The following is a 27350-nucleotide window of genomic DNA, read 5'->3' as shown; positions in this document are numbered from 1 at the left end:
TGTTTTTCTAGTCTCATGCACACAACTCGCTCCCCTCTACCAACGCATGCAAACCTTACTGTTACATAGATGGGGTACATGTGTAGTCTAGATAGTGCGAATGTACTTCCACGTGCCCCTACAGCCCACACGAACAACACCATCAACTAGCTGACGTTTTGGGCTCTGTTTGTACAAGGAGATTAAGTAGGTTACAACCACGCTATGTATTCCGTCTCAACCTTGATGAGCAGACGTGACCTCTGCCCCCACAGCATCTGACGGACCTTCCTACGGAATGAACACTCAAGGCCACCCCTATAAACCGTGTGCCCGGAGTAAGTGTGTTTTGGCCTATGTCCCTCCATAAAAAAGCATGTAATATAAGATTCCCTTTGTTGTAAGGCGAGGTACCAGGAATCTTACAATGAAGTATGTTCTGAACATAGCAGAAGTTGTCTCTGTTATTATGGTATTAATTTTCAAGGGCCTAAGTATAACGAAACCACGTCATCTGCAGTGAGGTCGTGTGTTGGTTGTGATGTCGACTGTGAGACCACGTTTGGCGATGCTGTGACCAAGGAATGATGTTCAGTGATGTCATGAGCAGAGAGAGTATATTGTGAAATGTTGTCTACAACGTGCGGTCATCTGCATTGCAAAATTGGGATTGGTGACATCACCAACACCGGAGCAGCGGCCAATGGCGCGCTAGCAGGGCGGAGCCCTGGAGGCGGCCGAAGGGCAGGGGCTACGAATCCTGCACAGCCCCCGTCCTGCCCAGCCCCTGCACCGCAGCCGCCGTTCCCGCAGCAGAAAGTTAGCAGGCTGGAAGTTGTCAGCCTGTCCCTGGTCTGGAGCCCCTGGCCGCATCGCCCCCGCCCGCCCATCCATCCATCCATCGGGAGCCGAGGACCCGGCGCTCAATGAAGGATTGTCCCCAACAGCAGCGGTGAGGAGCGTGTGTGTGTGCCTGCACACACGTGTGTGTGTGTGTGTGTGTGTGTGTGCCTGTGTGTGTGTGTGTGTGTGTGTGTGTGTGTGTGTGTGTGTGTGTGTGCATGCATGAGTGTGGCTGTTGCATGTGTGTGTGTGTGTGTGCATGCGTGAGTGTGGCTGTGTGTGTGTATGTGTTATTCACTTGCTGAGAATGTGGGATAGTAGATGTGCACGATGCCGGGCTGGGAGGGCGCGCCCACGAGGTGAAATCGCCGAGGGCTTGCGCGTGCACATCCCCCGTCTCAGATTCCCAGGAAGTGGCCAACAATAGATACTACGCTGGACGCAATGCTTCGCATTGCTACACCAGCTCGACCTAATAAAGGGAGGGTGCATAGAGAAATACAAGTGGGGGTGACAATGTACACAGATGGGGAAATGTATACACTGGTAGAAAATGTGTGTGTTCAAATATACATTATGAAATAAGGGGCATGAAGAGTGGCCAGGTGGAGGGAATAGGGGGGAGGGAGGGGATCAGTGGGCAGGTTGGGTGCATCAAGGTGGAGGGAGGGAGGTAGGCAGAGAATGAATGCAGAGAAAAGACCCCTGCTGTAAGGAACCACTGGTCTACCGTGAATTTAATTTTTTTAAACCTCCCCTATTCCAGGCTGTCACTCTGATCCTAGAAGGACATGTGATACCCGTTCCAGGATGTGCCCAATAGGCCTTTGTTCTGCTGGTTCACCTAGCTATGAAGAGACTGCTTGGCTGGCAGTCTATTAAACCCGGCTTGGTACCAAGGGAGTGATGCCTACTGCTCAACCCACCAATGGAAAAAGAGTTTCAATGAGGACCTTTGGCAGGACAACCAACCAGTAAAAATGTAAAATGTAAATTGATACTTGTATAGCGCACTACTCACCCGCAAGGGTCTCAAGGCGCTTGTACGAATACCGCTGTGGAACCCATCCTGGCTTTCCCTGTGAGGTGGGCACCCCCAAGGTGGAGGCCAGGCATCCTTAGCGTTGTGGGGGCCGTTGTGGAGATTAAGCAAGCTATAGCCCAGAGTTGCAGAGTGGGACTCCATGATTGGAATAGGCACCGAGGCGAGAATGATCAGGTCCGTGGAACTTTGAGCCCAAGACCCGCCAAGGCGGGGAATTGAACCCTGGTCCCGGGCTAGACCTCTCCATCAGGGTCTGCCGCTCTAACCATTGAGCCACACTTCTCCACTACTTAACTACTTAACCAGTACTTAAGGAAATTCAAGGAGACTCGAAAGAAAGTATGTGCAACCTAGGAAATGGATAGGTGGAGGCCTGGGAAGGAAGAAAGGATACTACTCAGGAGTCATTAAACATGTTACTTCAGCAGCACACCACACAAGTAAGTCTGTAGCAATGTCAGCACTTGGCGGATTATAAAATGCGTCCTCATCTTCTACCCTTGGCAGAAAACTGATAGGGGCAGCAAGGGTGACCCAGGAGCCCTCAGGGGACTTCACACAAATAGGAGGTCCCCAAATCGCAGTAACTTGGAAATCCTTTTAGACTCCTCAGAATTCTATAGGCCCAAGTGGGATGCCGTCACATCAGTTCCTGTATATGCATTGAAAGTTTGACGAGCAGCTCAGTCAACATGACAGAGCTTTACATCAAACATTCAATATTGTTTTTATTATTTTTAAAAAAGGTGTGACTTTGTTTCCGGAAATAAAAAAAAGAAATGACCGCCCTCACCATGGGAGTGGATCATTCAAAGGTTTTTGCTTTCAAATTCTGCCATGTTTTGTATTAGCGGACCCAAACCATAGACGGCCTTACTCAGTCAGGCCACTGGAGGTGTACGTAGGCAGCAGAGACTGAGTAGTCTCGTCCACCTACATACTGAAGTTCCGCCCAACTCAATTCAATTCAATTCAAAAGTGCTTTATTCGAGTATTACTCATAAAAGCAGACATACAAACACGTAATAAAAAACAATTAAATAACAGAGGTCATTTTGACATAAGCACATATCACAATAAAAACAATTATATTTCAGCAAGAATTCGATAATCACAGGTGTGAAGTTCGTACTGTTAAGAATCAAGTTAAAAACAGATACAATATCAATGATAAAAACCAATAAAATATCAATCCGAAAAGACACATAACGTGAGCCGATACAGAGAATAGATAATCTAGCAGTCTCCGATCAACTAGGCAGAGAGTAGTCACCCTACTAGCAATCTCTGCCTAATTACCCACGCCCACCCCAGGTACTTAGCAGTCGCAATTATAATCCAGGTCAAGGAGGTGGATTTAACGATACGCAAAGCTACCATACTACTTTTGGTACCCAAGTTCCTACACATAGGTGCCAACCAAACACGTCTTGGAGCAGAATATACAGGGCAGGAGAACAAAAAATGACCAAGTGTTTCATTACCTTCCCCACAAACTGGGCAAGTAGCTGGTCCTCCTTCTCTCCACTTAGATGTTAAATTGCGGAGGGGGAGAGAACCAGCCCTTAGTTGGAAAAACAGTTTCCTATCCATGGGTTTCAATATGTAATCCCAATACAATTCATATATAGGGAACAGTTTAACCTCAAGGAAGGTGGTAGTCATGGACCCGTTGTTAATGCTAAGCAAACTCCTATTTGCAACCCGTTCCCAAAATATATTTTTTAGGATTGACTTAGAGGGAAATGATGACCCAGCTGGATCAGACCATAATGCATTTAGTCCTAGTTCACATAATGCTAGTTTTAATGATTTGAACCATCTAATTTTGTTAAATCGATCCGCTTTGATAACGTCTACAAACCCTTCTGCGTAGTGGGAGAGCTCAGGTGTAGTCCAAAGCCTACGCCAATATAAAATCGGTCGTAGTTTGCCCATTTCCGAGATTTCTCTCCTGCCAAGGTCATATCTCAGAGGCAAAAGCGGGCTGCTCTGTGGGGTGCCTGTAAGTTTCCTTAGGAAGTTGTTCTCAGATGTTTGAAGCTCCTGCAAGTTTTCTTGCCCCCACAACTCAGCCCCATACAATGCTGACCCAATTGCTTTTGCCTCATATATGATCAAGGGTGGTTTAATCGGTTTGGTCAGCGATTTCCTATGCTCCTTAATGATGGTACCAGCTAATTGCTTATGTCTTAATACTGCAATATTAAGATGTTGGTTCCATCTATTGTCATTGGAGATATGGATCCCCAGATATGTAAAGGATTTTACAACTTCAAGGTTGCGTCCACTCATGGTTATTTTGGATTTAAAATTCCTATGAGGATTAAAAACCATGAGTTTTGTTTTAGAAGCGTTCACCTCCAGACCGTGATCACCACAAAACTTATCAAATATTGCCAGTGCTTTTTGCAAACCACTTGGGGATTTAGATAAAATTAAGGTGTCATCGGCAAACATTAAAATAGGAACTTTTACACCTGCGAGAGAGGGAGCATCCACAACCTGCGATTGCATGCGGGGAACAATGCCATTAATAAAAAGGGTAAACAATGTTGGTGCCATTGAGCATCCTTGTCGAACCCCGCGCTCAACAGGAAATTCGACAGTATCATTTCCATAACTACCCCATTGAATTTTGGCATAAGTACCTTCATGCAATCTCATGATCAGGGTCAGCAAGGTCCCTGGGAGCCGCAAGCACTTCCCACAATTTTGCCCGTGGTACCAGGTCGAATGCAGCCCGCAGATCAACAAATGCTGCATAGAGACTGCCACCACCCAGTACCACGGTCCTCCACTGAATCAGTTGAAAGCGGAAGACCTGGTCCACAGTGCTGGTTGCCCTACGGAAACCAGCCTGAAAGGGAGATAAAATATTGTGGTCCTCCGCCCAGTCAAGCAAGTTGTTAATACTCACTCGCCCCACAATTTTTTGAACAGTATCAATTAAGCTGAATGGGCGGTAATTACAAGGTTGGGCACGGTCTCCCTTTTTATATACAGGGATAATTACAGCACCCCACCATGATACCGGGATTTCTGCACCCTTGGCAATGTGATTTATTAGTAAGTAAATGTATTTGCTCCACCTTCCGGTGTCGTTTAAAAAGACATCCGCTGGAACCCCATCAATGCCAGGAGCTCGGCCACTATGTACAGTTTTTAGGGCATGCAGTACTTCACTCTGAGCGAAGAGGTTGTCTTCTGCAAACAAATAGGTAGGGCAAGTACTATTTACAGGCTGATCCCCGGTAGAGTACTGTTCGCTGAAGATTTTGACCCATGCATCATGTGGGACATTGTTATTACTTGCTTCTTCAGACCTTTCATGACCCCATTTAACAATGTGCCAAAACAATCTAGAGTGTTTACGATCACTTGCACATTTCAGCTTATTCCAGTGGGCTTCGTCCCAGTCTCTTTTCGCCTTAGCAATACAGTTTTTATAATGCTTCCTAGCGGAACGAGGCTCCCCCAAGTTGTTGCTCTTGATCACAACTCCCAGATTAATTCGGGCCACCTTACAATCATGATTATACCACTTAGCAGCTCTATAAGCACATACCCTCATTCTATTTACGGGTTTTAAAAAATAACATTTTATTTCATTAAAGAGAGTCACGTGTGCTTTAGTTATGTCGTCATGGCTCAGAGAGGTCCCAGCCACGCACTCCAAGGCCTCAATAGCCTTGTCGGTCGCGGCTCCTATTTTTTCTAGGACCAGCTGGTCTGTCCTAACACCTGACCACCTCAACCTGCGCATATCATTAGTTGGTACAATCAACGGTGGTAAAAGTTCGTCTCGGGGAATAGATAGAATAACTTCAGACAGCCACCATTTAAGAGAAACGCATAAAGGGTCATGGTCGCTCTCTGGCCTTTCTGTTACTACCATATCGCTAACAGATGACCATATAGAAATGCTACAGATGACATAATCAATACGGCTTTTGTTTCTCCCATTATTGAAAGTCATGGCTGGAACTCGATCTGACTTAGTACGGCCATTCAAAGCTCTTAGCCCATGTTCAAGGCACATTGCATTTATACCCAATATGTCCGCAGTCCAACGAGTTACTGGAGTAGTGTCTAATGTGGGAATATCCCATTGCTTGTCTTCCTCTTCCCCCAGTAAGACCTCACCAGTGATCAGAGGTTCAAACGTGCGATTTAAATCGCCTGCAATTATTATATTTTTCCTTGCCGAATGTATCTCTAAGAGATTATAGAGGCTCAGGAGAACCTCAGATTTTCCTATATTTCCTCCTCTAACATATATGTTATAAATATCAATGGAGATAGGTAAATCACTCGTGAGTCTAATGAGTTGGATATCTTTTTGGTCAAGCTCCACACTTTGTACTACAACCTTTAAAGACTGCCTGACCCATATAGTAAGGCCCCCCATCGGTCGCCCTTTTGGGCCCTTGGTGGCTGGAACATGAAAATTTAAGTACCCCAAAGCAAAAACAGGGTCACAGGCCCAAGTCTCTTGGAAAATACAAATATCGTACTTGCTTATAAATTCAAACCAGTCTGCACAATCCAACTTGGAACATAGCCCCGCAACATTCCAAGACAGTAGATTCCCCGTATTGGTTACCATGACAGAATTTGGACTAGAAACAAACCCATTCAACACCGTATCAACAATGTCGTTGCAGTTTACATTTTCTTTAGTTAGTCCAGCTGTAACCTCAGAGAGGGGCCCCTTAGTTCGAGCTTCAACTGAGTAACCGGTCTCCCCAGTGGTACATACATCACAGGAAATTTGCAACATAGAATTATGGTTAAATGATTGTCAGTCGCAGGCATCCAGGTTAGAGAGAGCAGAGAATCTGTTTTCCAAACCCAATCCCCACCCAGTAGAGCCAGCATCCATCCTCCCCCTTTTAGTCACAACATTCCATTTGGTTCTTAGAATACTTGAGTTCGGTCCACTTCCCTTCTTAGGGTAGAAAAAATCCAAAGTCAGTGGAACAATTGAAGTTGCTCTTCGCTGTGGGGGTAAGATGTTGGGCAAGATGTTTGGCAAAACCCCAGGATCTGAGAAGTGAAGAACAGCACACTCCCCCTTGAACTTTTTGACCCTATCCCCGATCCACTGAACCCTTCTCGCATTTACAAGCTCTTCCGAGAGTTGCTGCTTTCCCCAGGGAGAAATTACCATATTATTGGTCAGCCATGATAATGATTTATTTATTAGGGATGCTGTTGATTCGTGTTCTCCTTGTGCCAATGAGGGAACAATGGCAAGGACAAGAACCAATGGGGAGGCTTCAACTACAAGCTCAAAAGTCCCTTTCTCAGCGTTAGAATCACCAATGATGGGAGCGGGGAGTATAACATCTGAAGCACCACCTGAGGAGTTAATCTGTGCAGCCATTGATGGATTTGGCGCAGGGATAGGGATAAATCCACTTTTTTCTACCGAGGCTGATTTGCTCACAATTGAGTCTATCCTAGACAGAACGACTTCCGGGAGTTTTCCTACCTCCACCAGAGTTTTTACTAGTAAACCTTCCAACCGACCAACCTCAGAGGTTAGCTTGTCTATTTTACTGACCAGAGGTTTAACTATACCTTTAATTTTTGTATCCATCATAATCAGTAATTTATTGAATTGAGCATTTGAGAGAGTAACATGGGCCTCACTAGTCAGATCATCCTCATCATCCACTATTAATTCCCTTGGTTGGGTTACAACTTTATTTTTAGCTGACCTTAAACCCTCCCGTTTTGACATAACCTTTGTATTATCCCCTGTAATCCTCGGGACTAGGACAGGGGCTGCAAGGGGGATTGGGGACCCTTTGTTAGTGGATATCACAGTCACAGCTTCGCTGTCACTAATATCTTCGGTGCTAGCAACAATGCCACTAGGCTGGATAAAGATTGTATCGTGGAGAGAGTCATGAATTTCACCAGATGGACTGCTATATTGTTGTGCAAAAGGATCCTCTGGCTCTATATCAACGAAGGGAGATTGGTTGGATGAGTCTAATCCCAATGAGGATCTCCTGTCACTATTTATTCTAGCCACAACTTGAACAAGATAATTGTCAATGGTATTATTAACAGTAGTTTGCTTTTTCGCAGGCATAGTTCAAATGGACAAATAACTCTAGGCACTATAGTTTCTCGTAAGGCACAACAGTTGTAATGGATGCCCTGGGCAATGTCATCCAAAATGGGCAGTATACAGCAACCAAATGAATATAAAATCGGGCAGGGTCCCAGGCCCAACCCAACCTAGTCCGACCTCGGACGGCCCGCCCTTTGTCCGGGCTTCGTCCGGGCGTCCCGCTCGCGTCCCGCTACGCGGAGGGAGCAGCGAATTTCAAGCGCCTCCGGGCGCGGTGACCCCGCTGGAGTGTTTCCGGGTCGCTGGGCAGGCTGGGAGGTGTAGTCTCCCTCCGCTCGGCGGCCGCTAGGATGACTACAGCGGCGGCGGGAGGGAGACCGGGGCTCAGCCAGGTGAGGAGAAAGTGCAAGCAGACACGGCTAGTGGCAAGTCAAATTCCCTCGCTTCAAGATAGAACACCCGCTCCACCGAGGGAGCAGCGAATTTCAAGCGCCTCCGGGCGCGGTGACCCCGCTGGAGTGTTTCCGGGTCGCTGGGCAGGCTGGGAGGTGTAGTCTCCCTCCGCTCGGCGGCCGCTAGGATGACTACAGCGGCAGCGGGAGGGAGACCGGGGCTCAGCCAGGTGAGGAGAAAGTGCAAGCAGGCACTGCTAGTGGCAAGTCAAATTCCCTCGCTTCAAGATAGAACGCCCAACTCTAAATGAAGCAGGCGGGACTTTGCTTTGGCGGTGACAGTAGTCCATCGCTTTTGCGACAGTATTCTGTTTGCCAAAGTCTAAATCATGCCTAAGTCTCCAAACTCACTCACAAAATATGTCAACTGGAAAAAATGTCCCAGTGACATGGAGACATTTGTTAACCTGAGTACAGGATGTCACTTTAGGTATCTGTATCCTTGAATGAATCTAGTGAGCTGTTAGGCACCCCAGGCAGGGCACTCTGATTAAGAAACCTCACAACAGAGTCTCTACTACAGGACCAAGTCACTGTGCAGGGTGAACTTGGCATTTGAGCATCACCTGCAGCACCCACAGAGTAGTCCTGCTGCAGAAACAGATGCCCACAGCAGTTAGTTACAGCTGTCCACCCCACGTTTTAGGTCTTGCCTACCAGGCAGCTTTAGGTGTCCGTTTATGAAAGACCTCTTGTGCACCATATAGGCTTAGTGCTCGCCCATTGCTTACCACTGGTTGGCTTTGTCACATGTCTCCTTGCTTCTTATTTGTGGGCTTGCCTGTCTCTTCTTGTGTTTGCTCTTCTTTGGAGCATACCTTCTTTATCATTCTTTGGATTGGTTCACTTGTATGGTTCGACTGCTCACATTTCGAGAACTACTTTTTTCCCTTTTCATCAAGCTCTCCATAAGAGCGCATGTGTTTCCTTGCTGTCTGGAATGCTGAACCCCCACCCTCCCCAATATGCTTCACCCTTGCTTCCCCCTGACTTGAGGTCAAATGTTTTAAAGTTCAAATTTTCTGGGAGGACCCAGGAGCTGTCACTTGCTGCCAACTTAAAGTGCATAAAGCACTTTTGAGGTCCTCCGTTAGTCAATCAACCCCACCCCCAATCAGTTCTTCAACTAACTCCTCCACCCCTCATGGTCATTTCAATTTTTGTATTTACTTTTATTATTGGAAGGCCCGACAACTGCCATTTGCTGTCATGTTCCTTCGTTCTACTAAAGGCGATTTTGCTAAAATACTATTTCGTTTTTTTATTATTTCCCAAACTAAGTGGCTACCATCATCTAGGATTGGAAAAATAAAAACAAAAGAAAATTGCCGCTGCGTCATTCTGTAGCCACACACACAGATTGACATGGTCAGCATTAGCCACCATATTGCGCCTTTCTCTCTTTTTTTTTGGGCCAACATTTTGCTGATGCTACACAGTATCGGCAAGGAGCATTCGGATTTTTTCCCATAGTATCAGCACAAAGCACTGGCAAAGCAAATAGATCAACAAGAGAAGGCCTACTGGCTTTGCCAATACTCAAGGCCCTAACACACCTTTGCACTTAAGTGCAAGTTGAGAGGGATTTGGTGGAGGAGGTAAAACATTTTGACAGCAGCAACTGGGATAAACTGAATTAAGTTTGAAATCAAATTTTGCAAATTCAGTTAATTTCATACAATACTTTTGAATAAAGCCTGCGACCCATGGAGTGTAATTGGGAGGTATAAGAGGCCAGTAAACAAGGGACTCGGACTGTGCCACACACATCACCCAAGCAGTGAGTTCCTGTACACCCAGAACATCGACTTAGAGTTGCATGAAGTGTTTAGTATGGAACACGGGTATATTTCTGGAGCTATGTGTGTTGCTAAACACAATAAAGGTATTTTAGTAGTCCACAAGATGAAGGGACCTACTTTCCACAAAATGAACTTGAACCAGCTGGAGGAAGGCTGCCCTTGTGATAAGACTTGCAGAGGATGGAGATGGTGGGGTGGGAGGGGGTCTGAGGTGGAGTAGTGCAAAGAGGTCACGAGGAAGACAAAAGTGGCCTTGGGAGGAGTGGGCATCTAGGGACAAAAAGGGGACATCTAGGAGGTAGAAAGGGAGAGAAAGAGACAGGAGGATGAGCGAAAACAGAGTGCAAACAACATTTATGTTGCAGTCAGCAATATATCAATGGGTACGGTATGCCCTTATCACAGTCGCTCCAACTATAAAAAGTGCAGTGTGTTACCTGTCAGCTTCATCCAAGATCAGCCACTGAACACGTCCAAAGTGAATATTCTTTGTCGTCTTGATGTGATCCACCAGCCGACCCGGAGTTGAAATGAGAATGTTTATTCCTTTACGAATTCTGTATTGAAACATATATAAACAACAAATGGTCGTTAACGGGTAACATTTATCATTATACATATGAACGTTACCTAAAAGCATCCACACAAGAGTTAAACTTAAGACTGACAATAATTATTAAACATTTTTTTTATGAAAATGGTGACAAATCATTCAGTAAAACCAGGTTTAGTACAAGAGAGGGAGGGGAAAGAGTGGGGAGAAAGTGTGGGGAATGGGAAAGTAGTAAGAGGGAGTGAAATGAGAAAAAAAAAAAATCAGGAGGAGGGAACAGGGAGGAGAAGAAGACTGACAAACGTGCCAGGGAGAAGCTGTTCGGGGAGAGGAGACAGGGGTGAAAGAAAGGCAGGGTAAGGGCGGCAGGGAGGGAGAGATATAGGGAGAGGGAGAAGAGCTTGTGTAAGACAAGCAGAAAGCGCTGGGATGATGATGTGTGGGGGATGCAGTAAGAAGTAAAAGTAGTAACAGCGGAGCATGGTTTAGTGATCAGGCTGACCACTATGGGCCCAGAGAAGTGAAGTTCTAATGCCTGCATCCGTATAACAAGAGGCTGCTTGTTAAGCACACACTCAATCAATCAGGGTTGGGTAAGCGCAGCTACTCACCTGCGAGGGTCTCAAGGCACTGGGGTGGGGTCGGGGGAGGGAGGAGGCACGGCTCCACTGAGTGCTACGGTCATTCGAAGAGCCAGTTCTCGAGGTCCTTCCTGAACTGACGCAGTGTAGTAACTTGCTGTAGGTTGAGGTGGAGGTTGTTTCAGGCCTAGGCTGTGATGTAGGAGAAGGACTTTCCTCCCGTTCTGGTCTTGCAGATGCACAGGATGGTGGCTAGAGAGGTCAGCTGATCAGAGATGCCTCTTGGGTGCGTGGAAGGAGAGGTGATTGTTTAGGTATGCAGGTCTGATGTTGTGGAGGGCCTTGTATGCGTGAGTAAGGAGCTTGAAGGTTATTCTTCTTTCGATGGGGAGCCAATGGAGGTCGCAGAGGTATTTGGTGATGTAGCTGTGACAGCGGAGGTTTAGGATCAGTCTGGCTGAGGCGTTCTGGACGGTTTGGAGTTTGCATAGTTGTTTCTTGTTGATCCCAGCATAGAGGGCATTGCCATAGCAAGTCTGCTACTGATGAGGGCGCACATGACCGTTTTTATGGATTCGGATGAGACACACTGAGGAACCCCATCTGCTTACATAGATTATTGTTTACTCTAGTTTTTAGCTTCTTTTGGGACTCCGGTTTGTAAATTCACCCCATAAGCTTTGCAGAGAATGGCCAACCTTTGTTTCCACCAGCAGAACGCTGCTTTAGCAAACATGTTGTCACCAACACCATTATGATGGCAAACGCTGTCCCCAGTGTCAACGACACAGCTCCCACCAATACTACCACCGCTGTTCTCAGCCCTGCTACCATTAATGCTGCTGCACCCACCACCAACCCTACTGCTGTTGAGACGCTCACCCTCACCACTGCTCCCACCACTACTGCCAAACCCACTGTAACCACTACCCTTTCTTTCACATACAAATCATGCACACCAAAATTAGTTATGCAAAGAAGGTTGAAAATAATTTAAGCGGAGTGAGTACAAACTATATAAGTATAGTATATAAATGCAAGAGTAATCATGTGAGATACGGGAAAAAGTGAAGAAGGAGATATACAAAAAATGAGGGCCTAGAATTTTCCTAAAGAAATGTTCCTTCTCCAGAGAAGTCTCCCAGTTAGATGCGCCGAAAATTACTAAGGTGCGTAAATTGAGAACAACAATATTGTATTGATGTTTGGTAGCAATTTAAAAACAGACATCAATGTGGTCCAGGGTATCAGAGGAAACTTAAAATTAAATAAATCAAGTCAGACTGTCAACACTAGCCATGCTGCGATAAAACCCTTTACTTTAAAAGCAAATGAGGATGTTTCAAAGCAAGTTATCCGTAGTTGGGGTTCATGCGCCCAATTTCTTCCATTTGTAGAGGGTTCGTTAACAAAAACTTCAGGACTGCATTTATTGTGTTGTAGGACTGAAGTGGAAAGGCGTTTGGGGTAGCAGCTTCTGAATTTGCTCAGCTGAGATGCAAAACGTTTGTTATTGTGTCATGGGGGCACAAAGGATGTTGATTTAAGTCAGTCGAGCATTGCTGGTTGGAATATTTGGCAGAGGCTCCTGACCTATCCCAATTGAGCAGAAGATATGATGGATAGGAGCGGGCAGTCTCATTCTGTATTGCCACTCGTGTGGAAGTATGGGGTGGAGGATGCATATTCATGCTGATTTTGGAGGAATAATTGCTTTTTGATTCATACCAATGGAGAGCACGTCTGAAAGTGTGAGAGCTCAAAGTTACCCCAAATCAGGGGTTGGGCTGAAGAACGAGGGGAGCAGGAATTTCTGAACTATCCTCGTTGAGATGCAAGACTAAACAGGGAGGTGGGAGCAAAGGCTCCGTTGTGGTAACAAGATTGTTCTGGGTTGGGGGGTGCAAACTTTCTGATTAAACGCTACAACTGGTGGACAGTAAGAGGGGGCAAGGCCCGTGTCTACTCATTGTAGAGGTGGGCCACATAATCTGTTACGCCAACAGAATTGGGTGAATTTTCACGACTTCATACTTTGGCGAATCCGTGTTACTCTTGTAACGCTGAGTTCCAGGCAAATTCTGCAAATTGCCGCAAGGTGCAATTTTTTCTTGTGCACGGCTCCAGAACGGTAAGTTGGCGAGCCAGATTTGGTACCCCCTAACGCGATTTCTGGTCATATCAGAGGTAGAGATCTTTCTAATGTGGGAGGTCGCAACAGTTTGTCGTCAGAAGGCTGCCACTCACTCATATAAAATCTACTCGAGTTGCAGCGAAATCGCAGATTTTTCAGCCCGAAATAAGCTACTGGCACCAACTCACAGCGCGACATGCCCATTGCCGGGCATTGGCACAAATCCACAAAATATTGTGAAGTTTTTATGTAACTCCTACTCATTTGTCACCATTGACGAGGATTAGTGTTGGTGTACATAGGCTGCAAATCTATCCACAAGTGAAAGGCAGGATTTTTACAAGGGAGAGGAGGGCGAGAGGCTGACGTTCTGGATTCATTACTGTTGGGAAGGAGGACTCCGAGCCATCGCTATTTGTGCGCAAGACTGTTGGGGGATCAGCTTCTCCAACTATCCTAAATGAACAGTAGAAAAGGTGGAATGGGTGTAGGACGCAGAGTCTACTGATTTATCGTTGTTGAGCTAGAAGACTACTGGGGTCAGAGTCTCTAGGTATTTCCTCATTGAGCTGCAACACCGGAGAAATGAGGGGAGTAGGGAGGCAGACTGTTTGGGCTTATCGCTGTTGGGGTAGAGAAATGCACAGAGGATGGGAACAGCTTTCAATTTATCACCTAGTGGCATACAACTGGGAGGTGGAGGGTTGGGATTATATCATCTAATCGTCTATTCTCCATGAAAGGTTAGGCTGGGCTGTGGTCATATTCCCAAGGATTATACGAAGAGAAAGCATGCACTAGTACCTAGCTTTCTCTGACTTCTTCTTCTCGCCCCCCATCAGCACCCCTGGCACAATCCACATGAACGGCTGAAAAGAGAGATAAACAGGTTAAAGATTGGAGGGACGTACCCAAAGTTCTCCTCCCTCCATCTAACTCCCATAACGACAGTGACACATCTGTCATCATCCCATCTTGAATAGACTATTACTGTGGTCTTTATACAGCGTTCCCCGCTTCAGCAAATACACAGAGCGGCAGAAAGACACAAACGCCCAGGTGAAAGCAAACATGGCACATCTCTTACACGCTACAGTAACTCCTCACTATGAAAATGGGTCCGTTTCAAGTCACTCTGTGCAGCGCACAAGACGTCCTACAAATATGGGCCATATATTCCAATTCCACTGACTGTGCCACATGGCATGAGAAGGGCCGCTCTGCTGGTAGTCATCTGCATCAGACTGCTTTGAAACTTTCTCACCGATGAATGGCCCACCAGGCTAGTGTGACTGTATTTCTCAGTCTATTTGAAAGCTCACTTGTTTTGAACATTATCCAATTCCAGCACATGTAGACTTCTCGTTTATGAGTTCTAAGTGCACAATGGGAATTGTTGTCTCATATTCATTTAATCCAAGGGTTGTCCTTATCCTGATGATGACCAAATGGTTTACATGATGGGGTCAAAATATCAACTTTTGTACCAAAAATATAGAAACTAGGGGCATTTTTGCTTACCCCAAATATTACTTTTCTTTGGTTTTTCTATATAGAAAGAAATAGGCTTAACATTATTTTTGCTCTTGAACAAGACACAATCTTTAAGTTCAGCTTTGACTGTGTAGTGTGCTTGTATCCCTGCACAGTCTCCATCTAACAATAGTTGTTGTTGATCAAAGGCACCCATAAGTTTGGGCTTTATTAACATTTCATCAAAAAAAATATAAAATAAAAAATTTCAAAAAAGATACAAACTTATGTTTTTCCCAAACAGGTCTTCTTTGAAATATTAGATTTTCTTGTGAGTACTGCATGACATATACTGTAAACCAATGCACCCTTTTTAGGAATTCACTAACTGGATATTCGTTACAGTTCGACTGAATCTATATCGAACTGTAGGGAACAATAATGTCAAAGAAACAAGTGTTTCTTTTCTATACTTTCTAATTCTTACAAAAACCTGAGATTGATGTGAGACGTAGAATAAAAACTTGAGGTCTCTGCCAAAGTGCATTGGGCAGTGTAATCGAGCGAGCATAACAACACAGAAGCTCCTCCTCAAAAACCTACCAGCTGTTTGCAATTGTCTTCTTCCAAAACTGGAGATTTGACTTTTCGATCTGTAAAAGTCGCTCTCCTGTGGATAATGGTGTTCTACGGCAATATCGAGGTCAAAATACCAACCTGCATGTACATTGGGACCAAAACATTGACTCAGAATAGTTTCTAAGTTAATAAAAAATCTATATATTACCGATAATTCAGGAGTTGATCTTATGTTCCTGATATCTGTAGATCAATATTTTGGGGGCTAATAATGTGACATACAACCCCGGATAAACTAGTAAATTAAATATAATGGAACAACGAGCAGAAAACAGAGTGCATGACGCGCTCACCTTCAATAATTTTTGTATGGTTTCAAAGCTTTGCAGAGCAAGCTGAGGAAGGAAAACAGAAAGAGCAGCGTTAGGGCACAACAATGATCATATTGTTAGGTATTTACACTGATTTGTTCGTCACCTAATTATAAGCGCTTATTTCCCCGCAGACTGGGTTCTCAGTTTACTGACCTTCGATGGATAAAGCGTAGTTTCGACTCCCACCTCCCTCAAGTATTCGAAATAAAGACTTGTAGAAAACCGCTCTATTACAGGCGTAGAACACACCAAGTTATTTAACCCCTTGCATGCTGCCGCGATTCTGCGCCTGTGCGGCACTTTTATTGAGTGGGCGGGTTCATGACGGCCCCCAGCCGTCATCAGCACACAAGCACTGTAGTGCATGACGGCTGGGGGCCGTCATCAGCATGCAAGGAGTTAAACAGGTAAATAAGACAACCGGCACAAATAAAACAAACATCTACAGAGAGAATGGGGCTCCGGTGTGATGCAGATTACAATGATAGAAGCAGGCTTATAACGAGATAGTTATAGGGGGTTCTTCATTAAGGAAATTATTTTTCGACTTCAAGATACCATTTCACGCTCATGCAGCACAGGCAACATTATTAATTCTACAGCACATGGTAAGAGAGGCCTTGTCACATATACTATTAGGGAGGCACTTACCTCTCTGGTGGGCACCAGTATTAGTGCGTAAGGGCCATGACTGCGCTGTGAAAACATGGAGAAACACGTGATTAAATAGGTTCATGGAGGGAAGATGCAAAAACCATAAGCATCACCTGAGATCCTTCACCAACCATAACCAGAGTCCCCAAACAAAGGCTTAATTAAGAAAATTGGAAAAATTCCAGCTTAGAAAGTAACAATTACTGACAGGGCAGGGTAAAACGCAATTGGCTGTAGTAAGGCACATTCAGTGCTGCAACAAGAGGGCGTGGCGGAATCCCATAGAAATAAAGTGCACAAGCATTTGCAATGCAATAGGTCTCGCATTTACGCAACTTTGAGCTATTGACATTGCAAATAACAAAGCTTTTTATTTTTATTTTTAAAACACAAATAAAAGGCAAAGAGATTGTCATTTACAATGCCAATGGATTAAACTTGCGTAAATGCGAGACTTATTGCATTGCCTATAGGTCTCGCCTTTGGGACCTTATAAGTGTTTAGTTATGCAGTACAATATCCTTGGTGCAACACCATCAACTGTTGCATGGCTAAACACTTATAATGTCTCAAAGGCGAGACCTATTGGCTGTGCCAATGCTGGTTTACTATTATTTCCTCCTTCTTCCCCCTTTGTATGTTTTTCGCTCTGTTGGTCTGGGCAAAAGTTTGATACGGAAAAATAAACGCTGGTCCCCAAAAAGGATTGCTGGTGCCCACCATTGGTTCAAATTAAGCACTGGTGCCAGCTGTATCAAGAGGACTAAGCCGAGGGTGGGTTCTTGCGTGCCTACATATAACATGATGACAAGTCCCAGACAGGGTCAGCAAATGCCTATGTTGTACCTACAGGGCCAATCTCAGTTCGAATCAAGTGTGCCTGCATACACCCAAGCACTAGTCCCAGAGGGAGGCACTGTATATCCGCGCACTTCCTGATGACCAGACCTAGAGGGCATGACTTCATGTGAGCTGGCATGACCTACTTTAGAGATGGCATCTGTTGAATCTTAAAACCCTTTGCAACCCTCTGCACAGACATACTCCACCGGCTGCATACCTGGATTTTAGGGGACAAGCCCTGCAGAGACTGGACAAGTGGGACTCCATAGGACAGAGTTTTACCTGCAATGAGAAATAGAAAAGAGCATTCACTGGATGGTACAGACATGGGGCTACTGTCCAGTCTCATTCACAAAACTACAGACAATTATAATTGAAACATTTGATATAAAATATTAGGGTCGAAACTGATGCTCACCTGAGCCAGTCTGTGACTGCACCAGTGCGTCACTGCCGGACAAGAGTGTAGGGATAGTCACCTTCTGAACCCTGAGGATACATAAAACAACTTAAGTGGATCAGATTGAAAAGGGCACTCCTTGATTAGAGAGCAACACATAATAGGTAAGGGTCAAAGAGCTTCTCCTCCGCTGGCTGCAAAACAATGACCCACTGCCCCGCACAGCTTCCTCCGAGGCCTATGGGGTATGGGGGGCAATGGTGATATTTAATTTCTGGGCAGCACCAGATGCCCCCAAGTCATAATCACAGAGGTCCTGCATTTTAGGGACAGCAGCAGGGGGCCATAAAGGCCCTGGACAACAATGAAAGGCTCTCTCTGCCTGCTGCTCTGCCCAGATTCAGACCTTCCAGGAGCCTGGTCATCCTCCATGTCCACTTTTTATATGTTGTTTACTTGAGGTCATGGCTGGGTTGTTCTATGAGAACATGTATTAATTGTGTTATTGTACGTTAGTGTGTGATGTCAATAGAGTTGTGACAATGCATATATATATTTTTTTTAATCAAAGGAAAATTGTAGACTTTTTTTCCTGGGTTATTTGACAGACGGTTGGGGCGGAGGGTGGTGGCAGGGGAGGGGATGGGGCTGGTCTGCCGCACTTGGCATTGGCCATTGGTCCATGTGGCAGGAAGTATGGGTCTGGGATGTGTGGCAGGACATTTAGGGGCCCCGGGTGCATTCCTCAAGGGCTCAAGAGGGCATCCAAGAGGAAGCATTCCACCATAAATGTTTTGTCTTTATGATCTCATAAATGTTTGGTAAGCAAAAGTAATTAACTTCAGTGTACATGGATGTGCTATGTCTTGTTCACTGCACATGACATGCCACCTGTCAAATATATGTAATAAATGATTTCACTTTTTTTAGGTCGACTATTCTATCCAGCAGGGATAAATAGACGAGAGTATAGTAGGCAACACAAGCTCTGAAACCATTGCGGATTAAGTACAGTTCATGTGGTGCACTCGTGTGAAACGCATGTCCATATCAAACCCATCAGCCTCGCTCCCCCAGGCCTCTGAAGCTTCCCCAGCGTGCGCTCAGCCTCAGGCATTCACCCCAGCGCGCACTCGGCCTCACTTCTCCTCCCCCCTAATTCGCCCCTGCTATTTCACTTTCACGGCCGCAAGGCCGTGCTCTAGCTCATTATGCCGAGAGCTTCACTTCAAAGGGATCCGCTCCCCTGCTTCACACTTAAAAGGAATGCGCCCCCCGCCCCCGCAATGCCGAGAGCATTTCCCGGCCGCTTTTCATTTCATTTCGCGGCCGCTTTTCATTTCATTTCACGGCCGCGGTTTAATCGTTTTTTTTTTCATTTTGTTTCTTATTTTCTCCAATTCCTCAGTTTGACCCATTTCCTCAAGTTAATGATATTGAACGCTGTCCTGGGAGCCCATCCCCCAGTCGATACAATGTATCACTGTGCTATGTAGTTCTTGCACATTTTTATTCTCGCTGTACACATTATTGATGGCAGGCAGTGGACACCCCTTTCCACGCTAGTTTATTGATACTAGTGAGCTGATTTTGGTTCATGCAATAGGTGTCATTACAATGGCACGTCACGCCCTTTCACTGTGCTTCATAGCGCTTTCACCCGTTGTATCGGGATCCACAGTGACCTGCGCTGTAACGCGCATCTTCCTTGATAAGATTAATGACAGTTCCTGTATTTCCAAAATCAGACTAGCACACTGGGGGGGGAAGAGCAAACCCTACCCAGCCCATTCATATCTCTGCCTCGCTCACAGGTACAGGATGTGTTCACGGGGCGCAGCATGTCAAACACCGAAGTAAACTTCAGCCTTGAACACCACGCGGCACCGATCCTTCAAGCGCCTGGAGAGAACTCTCCGTGGGGTATGCGCTATAAAAGCTGATATTCGTTATTTTGTAACACTTTTTATGTTTTTTTTATTTACTTTTCCACGCAGGGAATGCTAAATAAAAGCAAACGACAAAATGGTACCACAATGCGATGCATATGGGTGCATGTGACGTTGCAGCAGTTGTAGTGTTATGATGTATATGGGCATGTATCTGATTAGGCAAGGAAGCACGTTCCAGGATTTTGCTTTTTTCCGATGCTATTTAACACTGGCAAAAAAGCACTGGCAAAACCAACAGGTGAGAGAAGAGACCTATAGGATTTTCCAATGGTGGTTTTAAATTGGGGCCCACATCATCTGTAAGTGTCATTGCAGTTTGACTTTTATCAACTTCACGCAATTATGAATGATTATTTCTATTATTGCGTGATTTGAATACTTCTGACGTGTATCTCATCGTTAAACATAGCTGCCGCCTGTTCCCTTTCTCGTAGCACGTCGGCTGCCATTTTCAATTTGTGAGCTGTGTGTACATTGTGCAATTTAGTCAACAGGGGAATTCGCTTTACTAACCAGTGCCCACTAATTCCTCTTCGTTGTCAGCAGTGTCAGCAGTAGCATCACTCAGCATCACCACAGCACCACTCAGCACCACCACAGCACCACTCAGCACCACCACAGCATCACTCAACTCAGCGCCACCCCAGCATCACTCAGCACCACCACATTATCACTCAGCACCACCACAGCATCACTCAGCACCACCACAGCATCACTCAGCACCACCACAGCATCACTCAGCACCACCACAGCATCACTCAGCACCACCACAGCATCACTCAGCACCACCACAGCATCACTCAGCACCACCACAGCACCAGTCAGCACCACCACATCACTCAGCACCACCACAGCACCACTACAGCACCACTCAGCACCACTACATTATCACTCAGCACCACCACAGCATCACTCAGCACCACCACAGCACCACTACAGCACCACTCAGCACCACTACAGCACCACTCAGCACCACTACATTATCACTCAGCACCACCACATTATCACTCAGCACCACCACATTATCACTCAGCACCACTCAGCACCACCACAGCATCACTCAACTCAGCGCCACCCCAGCATCACTCAGCACCACCACATTATCACTCAGCACCACCACAGCATCACTCAGCACCGCCACAGCATCACTCAGCACCGCCACAGCATCACTCAGCACCGCCACAGCATCACTCAGCACCGCCACAGCATCACTCAGCACCGCCACAGCATCACTCAGCACCACCACAGCATCACTCAGCACCACCACAGCATCACTCAGCACCACCACAGCACCAGTCAGCACCACCACATCACTCAGCACCACCACAGCACCACTACAGCACCACTCAGCACCACTACATTATCACTCAGCACCACCACAGCATCACTCAGCACCACCACAGCACCACTACAGCACCACTCAGCACCACTACATTATCACTCAGCACCACCACATTATCACTCAGCACCACCACATTATCACTCAGCACCACTCAGCACCACCACAGCACCACTCAGCACCGCCACATTATCACTCAGCACCGCCACAGCATCACTCAGCACCACCACATCACTCAGCACCACCACAGCACCACTACAGCACCACTCAGCACCACTACATTATCACTCAGCACCACCACAGCATCACTCAGCACCACCACAGCACCACTACAGCACCACTCAGCACCACTACATTATCACTCAGCACCACCACATTATCACTCAGCACCACCACATTATCACTCAGCACCACTCAGCACCACCACAGCACCACTCAGCACCACTACATTATCACTCAGCACCACCACAGCATCACTCAGCACCACTACATTATCACTCAGCACCACCACAGCATCACTCAGCACCACCACAGCACCACTACAGCACCACTCAGCACCACTACATTATCACTCAGCACCACCACATTATCACTCAGCACCACCACATTATCACTCAGCACCACTCAGCACCACCACAGCACCACTCAGCACCACTACATTATCACTCAGCACCACTACAGCACCACTCAGCACCACTACATTATCACTCAGCACCACCACAGCATCACTCAGCACCACCACAGCACCACTACAGCACCACTCAGCACCACTACATTATCACTCAGCACCACCACATTATCACTCAGCACCACCACATTATCACTCAGCACCACTCAGCACCACCACAGCACCACTCAGCACCGCCACATTATCACTCAGCACCGCCACAGCATCACTCAGCACCGCCACAGCATCACTCAGCACCGCCACAGCATCACTCAGCACCGCCACAGCATCACTCAGCACCGCCACAGCATCACTCAGCACCGCCACAGCATCACTCAGCACCGCCACAGCATCACTCAGCACCGCCACAGCATCACTCAGCACCGCCACAGCATCACTCAGCACCGCCACAGCATCACTCAGCACCGCCACAGCATCACTCAGCACCGCCACAGCATCACTCAGCACCGCCACAGCATCACTCAGCACCGCCACAGCATCACTCAGCACCGCCACAGCATCACTCAGCACCGCCACAGCATCACTCAGCACCGCCACAGCATCACTCAGCACCGCCACAGCATCACTCAGCACCGCCACAGCATCACTCAGCACCGCCACAGCATCACTCAGCACCGCCACAGCATCACTCAGCACCGCCACAGCATCACTCAGCACCGCCACAGCATCACTCAGCACCGCCACAGCATCACTCAGCACCGCCACAGCATCACTCAGCACCGGCACAGCATCACTCAGCACCGCCACAGCATCACTCAGCACCGCCACAGCATCACTCAGCACCGCCACAGCATCACTCAGCACCGCCACAGCATCACTCAGCACCGCCACAGCATCACTCAGCACCGCCACAGCATCACTCAGCACTGCCACAGCATCACTCAGCACCGCCACAGCATCACTCAGCACCGCCACAGCATCACTCAGCACCGCCACAGCATCACTCAGCACCGCCACAGCATCACTCAGCACCGCCACAGCATCACTCAGCACCGCCACAGCATCACTCAGCACCGCCACAGCATCACTCAGCACCGCCACAGCTCCAATCAGCACCGCCACAGCATCACTCACAGCCTCCACAGCATCACTCACAGCCTCCACAGCATCACTCACAGCCTCCACAGCATCACTCACGGCCTCCACAGCATCACTCACGGCCTCCCCACAGCATCACTCACGGCCTCCCCACAGCATCACTCACGGCCTCCACAGCATCACTCAGGGCCACCACAGCATCACTCAGGGCCACCACAGCATCACTCAGGGCCACCACAGCATCACTCAGGGCCACCACAGCATCACTCAGGGCCACCACAGCATCACTCAGGGCCACCACAGCATCACTCAGGGCCACCACAGCATCACTCAGGGCCACCACAGCATCACTCAGGGCCACCACAGCATCACTCAGGGCCACCACAGCATCACTCAGGGCCACCACAGCATCACTCAGGGCCACCACAGCATCACTCAGGGCCACCACAGCATCACTCAGGGCCACCACAGCATCACTCAGGGCCACCACAGCATCACTCAGGGCCACCACAGCATCACTCAGCACCACCACATTATCACTCAGCACCACCACAGCACCAGTCAGCACCACCACATCACTCAGCACCACCACAGCACCACTACAGCACCACTCAGCACCACCACAGCACCACTACATTATCACTCAGCACCACCACATTATCACTCAGCACCACCACATCACTCAGCACCACTCAGCACCACCACAGCACCACTCAGCACCGCCACATTATCACTCAGCACCGCCACATTATCACTCAGCACCACCACAGCATCACTCAGCACCACCACAGCATCACTCAGCACCACCACAGCATCACTCAGCACCACCACAGCATCACTCAGCACCACCACAGCATCACTCAGCACCACCACAGCATCACTCAGCACCACCACAGCATCACTCAGCACCACCACAGCATCACTCAGCACCACCACAGCATCACTCAGCACCACCACAGCATCACTCAGCACCACCACAGCATCACTCAGCACCACCACAGCATCACTCAGCACCACCACAGCTCCAATCAGCACCACCACAGCATCACTCAGGGCCACCACAGCATCACTCAGGGCCTCCACAGCATCACTTACAGCCTCCACAGCATCACTCACAGCCTCCACAGCATCACTCACAGCCTCCACAGCATCACTCACAGCCTCCACAGCATCACTCACAGCCTCCACAGCATCACTCACAGCCTCCACAGCATCACTCACAGCCTCCACAGCATCACTCACGGCCTCCACAGCATCACTCACGGCCTCCACAGCATCACTCACGGCCTCCACAGCATCACTCACAGCCTCCACAGCATCACTCACAGCCTCCACAGCATCACTCACGGCCTCCACAGCATCACTCACGGCCTCCACAGCATCACTCACGGCCTCCACAGCATCACTCACGGCCTGCACAGCATCACTCAGGGCCACCACAGCATCACTCAGGGCCACCACAGCATCACTCAGGGCCACCACAGCATCACTCAGGGCCACAACAGCATCACTCAGGGCCACAACAGCATCACTCAGGGCCACCACAGCATCACTCAGGGCCACCACAGCATCACTCAGGGCCACCACAGCATCACTCAGGGCCACCACAGCATCACTCACGGCCACCACAGCATCACTCACGGCCACCACAGCATCACTCACGGCCACCACAGCATCACTCAGGGCCACCACAGCATCACTCAGGGCCACCACAGCATCACTCAGGGCCACCACAGCATCACTCAGGGCCACCACAGCATCACTCAGGGCCACCACAGCATCACTCAGGGCCACCACAGCATCACTTAGGGCCACCACAGCATCACTTAGGGCCACCACAGCATCACTCAGGGCCACTACAACATCACTATGCGCTAACACAGCATCACTGAACGCCACAGCATCACTTGTCGCCACCACAACATCACTCCGCGCCATCACAGCATCAATCTGTGCAACAATTCAACAACAACTGGGTTAAATATGTTCTCTCAATGTTTCAAGCTTTATTACAAATGTCACAAAAAGATGTTAATATTTCACTACTGTTCTTGGATTTTCGTCACAATAAAATACACTAAACAATCTTCACAAAAGTTATTTACAAAAGTTTAAGCTATTGCCATTATAAATTACAATCACTTTTATTTAAGTATTAATTATTTTAAAAAATTAAAAGCCATTGTGATTTGTAATATCAATACATCTAAGTCACGTAAATACAAAACATGTTGCATTACAAATGCTATAGGTGTCACATTTGCGAAAGTTAGAACTATCGGCATTGTAAATGACAAAGCTATTAATTTAGCTATTTTCAAAACCAACACATAAATAAAAATATTGTCATTTACAAGACCAATAGCTCAAACTTTCCTAATGCGAGACCTATTGCATTGCAAATGCTTGTTTTTAACACTGAATGATTCCTGTGGCTGTGTGGTGAGGGGGGTGGGGGGGACATAAGGCCTAGTCATCCATCAGTCTCTCTGGACTTTCAGGATCAGTTAGGAGCACTGTGGGGTCCCCATCTCTGATCCCACATTACTACCCAAGAAACTACACCCGAAAGTGCCAATTTCATACATGTGATTTCCATCAAAACAATTCTTAACCTCAGGAATTTTGAATGTCACACCTTTGTCCAAACCTTGTCCATCACTGATCACACTACTCTACTGATGATCATAATCTGTGATTTGCTGTTTCCCGGAGAAGTTTGCTATTCAATCCCAGCGTTTTTGAAGCATGACTACACGGCCCTTCAAAACTTGTGCTACTCTTACCCAACGTGGGATGGCATTACTGGCCATGGATGGAAACACTCAATCTCATATGTTAGTAGCACTCGCAAGGCTTATACATTGGAGCAAAGTCCTAAGTTGGCAGGGTATGCTCAGACGCGAGTCCCCTGCTCACTTTGCCACTGGAGTCAAGCAAGCTGGGCTGGAGACGGCTGTAATGCCAGAAACCGGTCCTGGGAAGCTTGTTTCCGGTACAGGGAAGGCATGGCTTGGCAGTTCGGGCTGGACTGTTCCCATGAGGCACAGGGTCAGACTGATTTGCATATGGCCATGTCTGAACTGGGGTGGCGGAGTGAGCTAAAGAACGGTGATGGATTAAACCCAGATCAGTTGACTGGGGGTGAGTGTTTGTATTGTCAACGCTCCGTCCATCATCACCTTTTGTTTTTCTTTATACATTGGAGCAACAGATAAGGACGCAGAAAGAGGAAAACAAACTCCCATGTTCTCTTCAGCAAGCGGGTCAGTTGTCTAAGCCAGACCTACCCTCATTCTATCCAACTGGATTCAAAGAAGCAGAGGTTGGAGCCCCAACCTCTACCACCCCTGCTACCACTAAGACTTTATCTCAGCATAGCAAATCCGGTACACCAAAAGTGAACGCACCCAATTCTACATACACCATGGTTTTTATTTCTAAACAACCTTCTGGTTCCCCTTCCCTACCAAGTAGACTTAAGTCACTTTTCCATGGCATGGAATGGTTTACAGAACCCGTAAAAACATATTAACATGGGTTTGGAAGTGGAGGCCTGAAGAAAGTGCAATAACCCACTGAGATGTCTCTTTAGCACTGAAGAACTCCAGGAAGACCCCCTCTTACCTTGTCATACTGGTGATTTGGAAAAGACTGCTGAGAGTTGAAACCTGCAGATATCAAGATAAAGAGAAAAAATTGGATTTTCTTTCCAAATTTGTAAACTTTTCTTATTATGTTTTCACAAATATTTTGTTTTCAGATGAGAGTTAAAGTGAAGGAAGTGTTTTGTATAGTTAGATTGAGAGACAGATGTACTAACCAGATGTGGATGCAAATCAAGCGCCTCGAAGGAGTCAGAAGTGAAGACTTTCTCCTGTAACTGCTTGACGCTGGATCTGACAAAAAGAAAGAAAAAACAGATTTGGATTGTATTTTAAACGTTTCTTCAGCGCTGATGTAATCAAGCCAGGTACTGAAAAAGGCACCACAAAAATCACAAAAAGAAGAATTCCAAGTCAGCTCTGGACCATCCAGTCCAGTAACTGCCTATTTACAGTCTGCATCTCACTCACACACACACTCAAGGTCTGCAGCTTTACACTTTCTTTGTTTTCATTTCCGATCCCCTCTAAGGACTTTCTCAATGTACAAGTCTTGTTTCTACAACTCTTGTAGGGAAGCTAATCAACACAAACTACATATACTGTGCAAAAAAATATTCTCTGATGTTACTCCTGTTCTTCCGCCTCTGATCTACTAAATGTCTTCACCCTGAACTTCCAGGCTCATACTTGAATGTGTAACTCCCAAGACTCTGACTTCTCTGCTAATCTGTGGACCTCTGACTTCTAAGTGAAACCATTTACTCCCAAATCTTCTTTAATGACATAGAATGGCCACATTTGCTGATACTCCTTACCGCAAGCCTCATCTAACAACCTCCTATCTATGCAACGCCAACTGTGCTGTATTGCATACTCTTATTCCACACTCCTCACCAGCTCATGTTATGCCATCTAATTCATTTTA

General features: G+C 47.0%; 1 protein-coding gene across 1 annotated transcript in view; it reads right to left on the bottom strand.

Annotated features, from left to right (window-relative positions):
• Positions 1–27350, bottom strand: part of DDX31 (DEAD-box helicase 31) — a 227763-nt gene that overhangs the window by 188763 nt on the left and 11650 nt on the right. The window contains exons 3-10 of the mRNA XM_078646174.1: positions 26641–26716; positions 26445–26488; positions 17819–17889; positions 17618–17682; positions 16555–16599; positions 15883–15924; positions 14282–14346; positions 10647–10766 (exon numbers count right to left, since the gene is read on the bottom strand). Of these exons, the coding sequence (XP_078502300.1) occupies positions 10647–10766; positions 14282–14346; positions 15883–15924; positions 16555–16599; positions 17618–17682; positions 17819–17889; positions 26445–26488; positions 26641–26716 (528 nt within the window). The remainder of the gene's footprint in view (positions 1–10646; positions 10767–14281; positions 14347–15882; positions 15925–16554; positions 16600–17617; positions 17683–17818; positions 17890–26444; positions 26489–26640; positions 26717–27350) is intronic.

The sequence above is a fragment of the Lissotriton helveticus genome, chromosome 5_1, assembly GCF_964261635.1.
Source record: "Lissotriton helveticus chromosome 5_1, aLisHel1.1, whole genome shotgun sequence".
NCBI classification, from domain to species: domain Eukaryota; kingdom Metazoa; phylum Chordata; class Amphibia; order Caudata; family Salamandridae; genus Lissotriton; species Lissotriton helveticus.
This window is presented reverse-complemented; position numbering and strand designations above follow the sequence as displayed.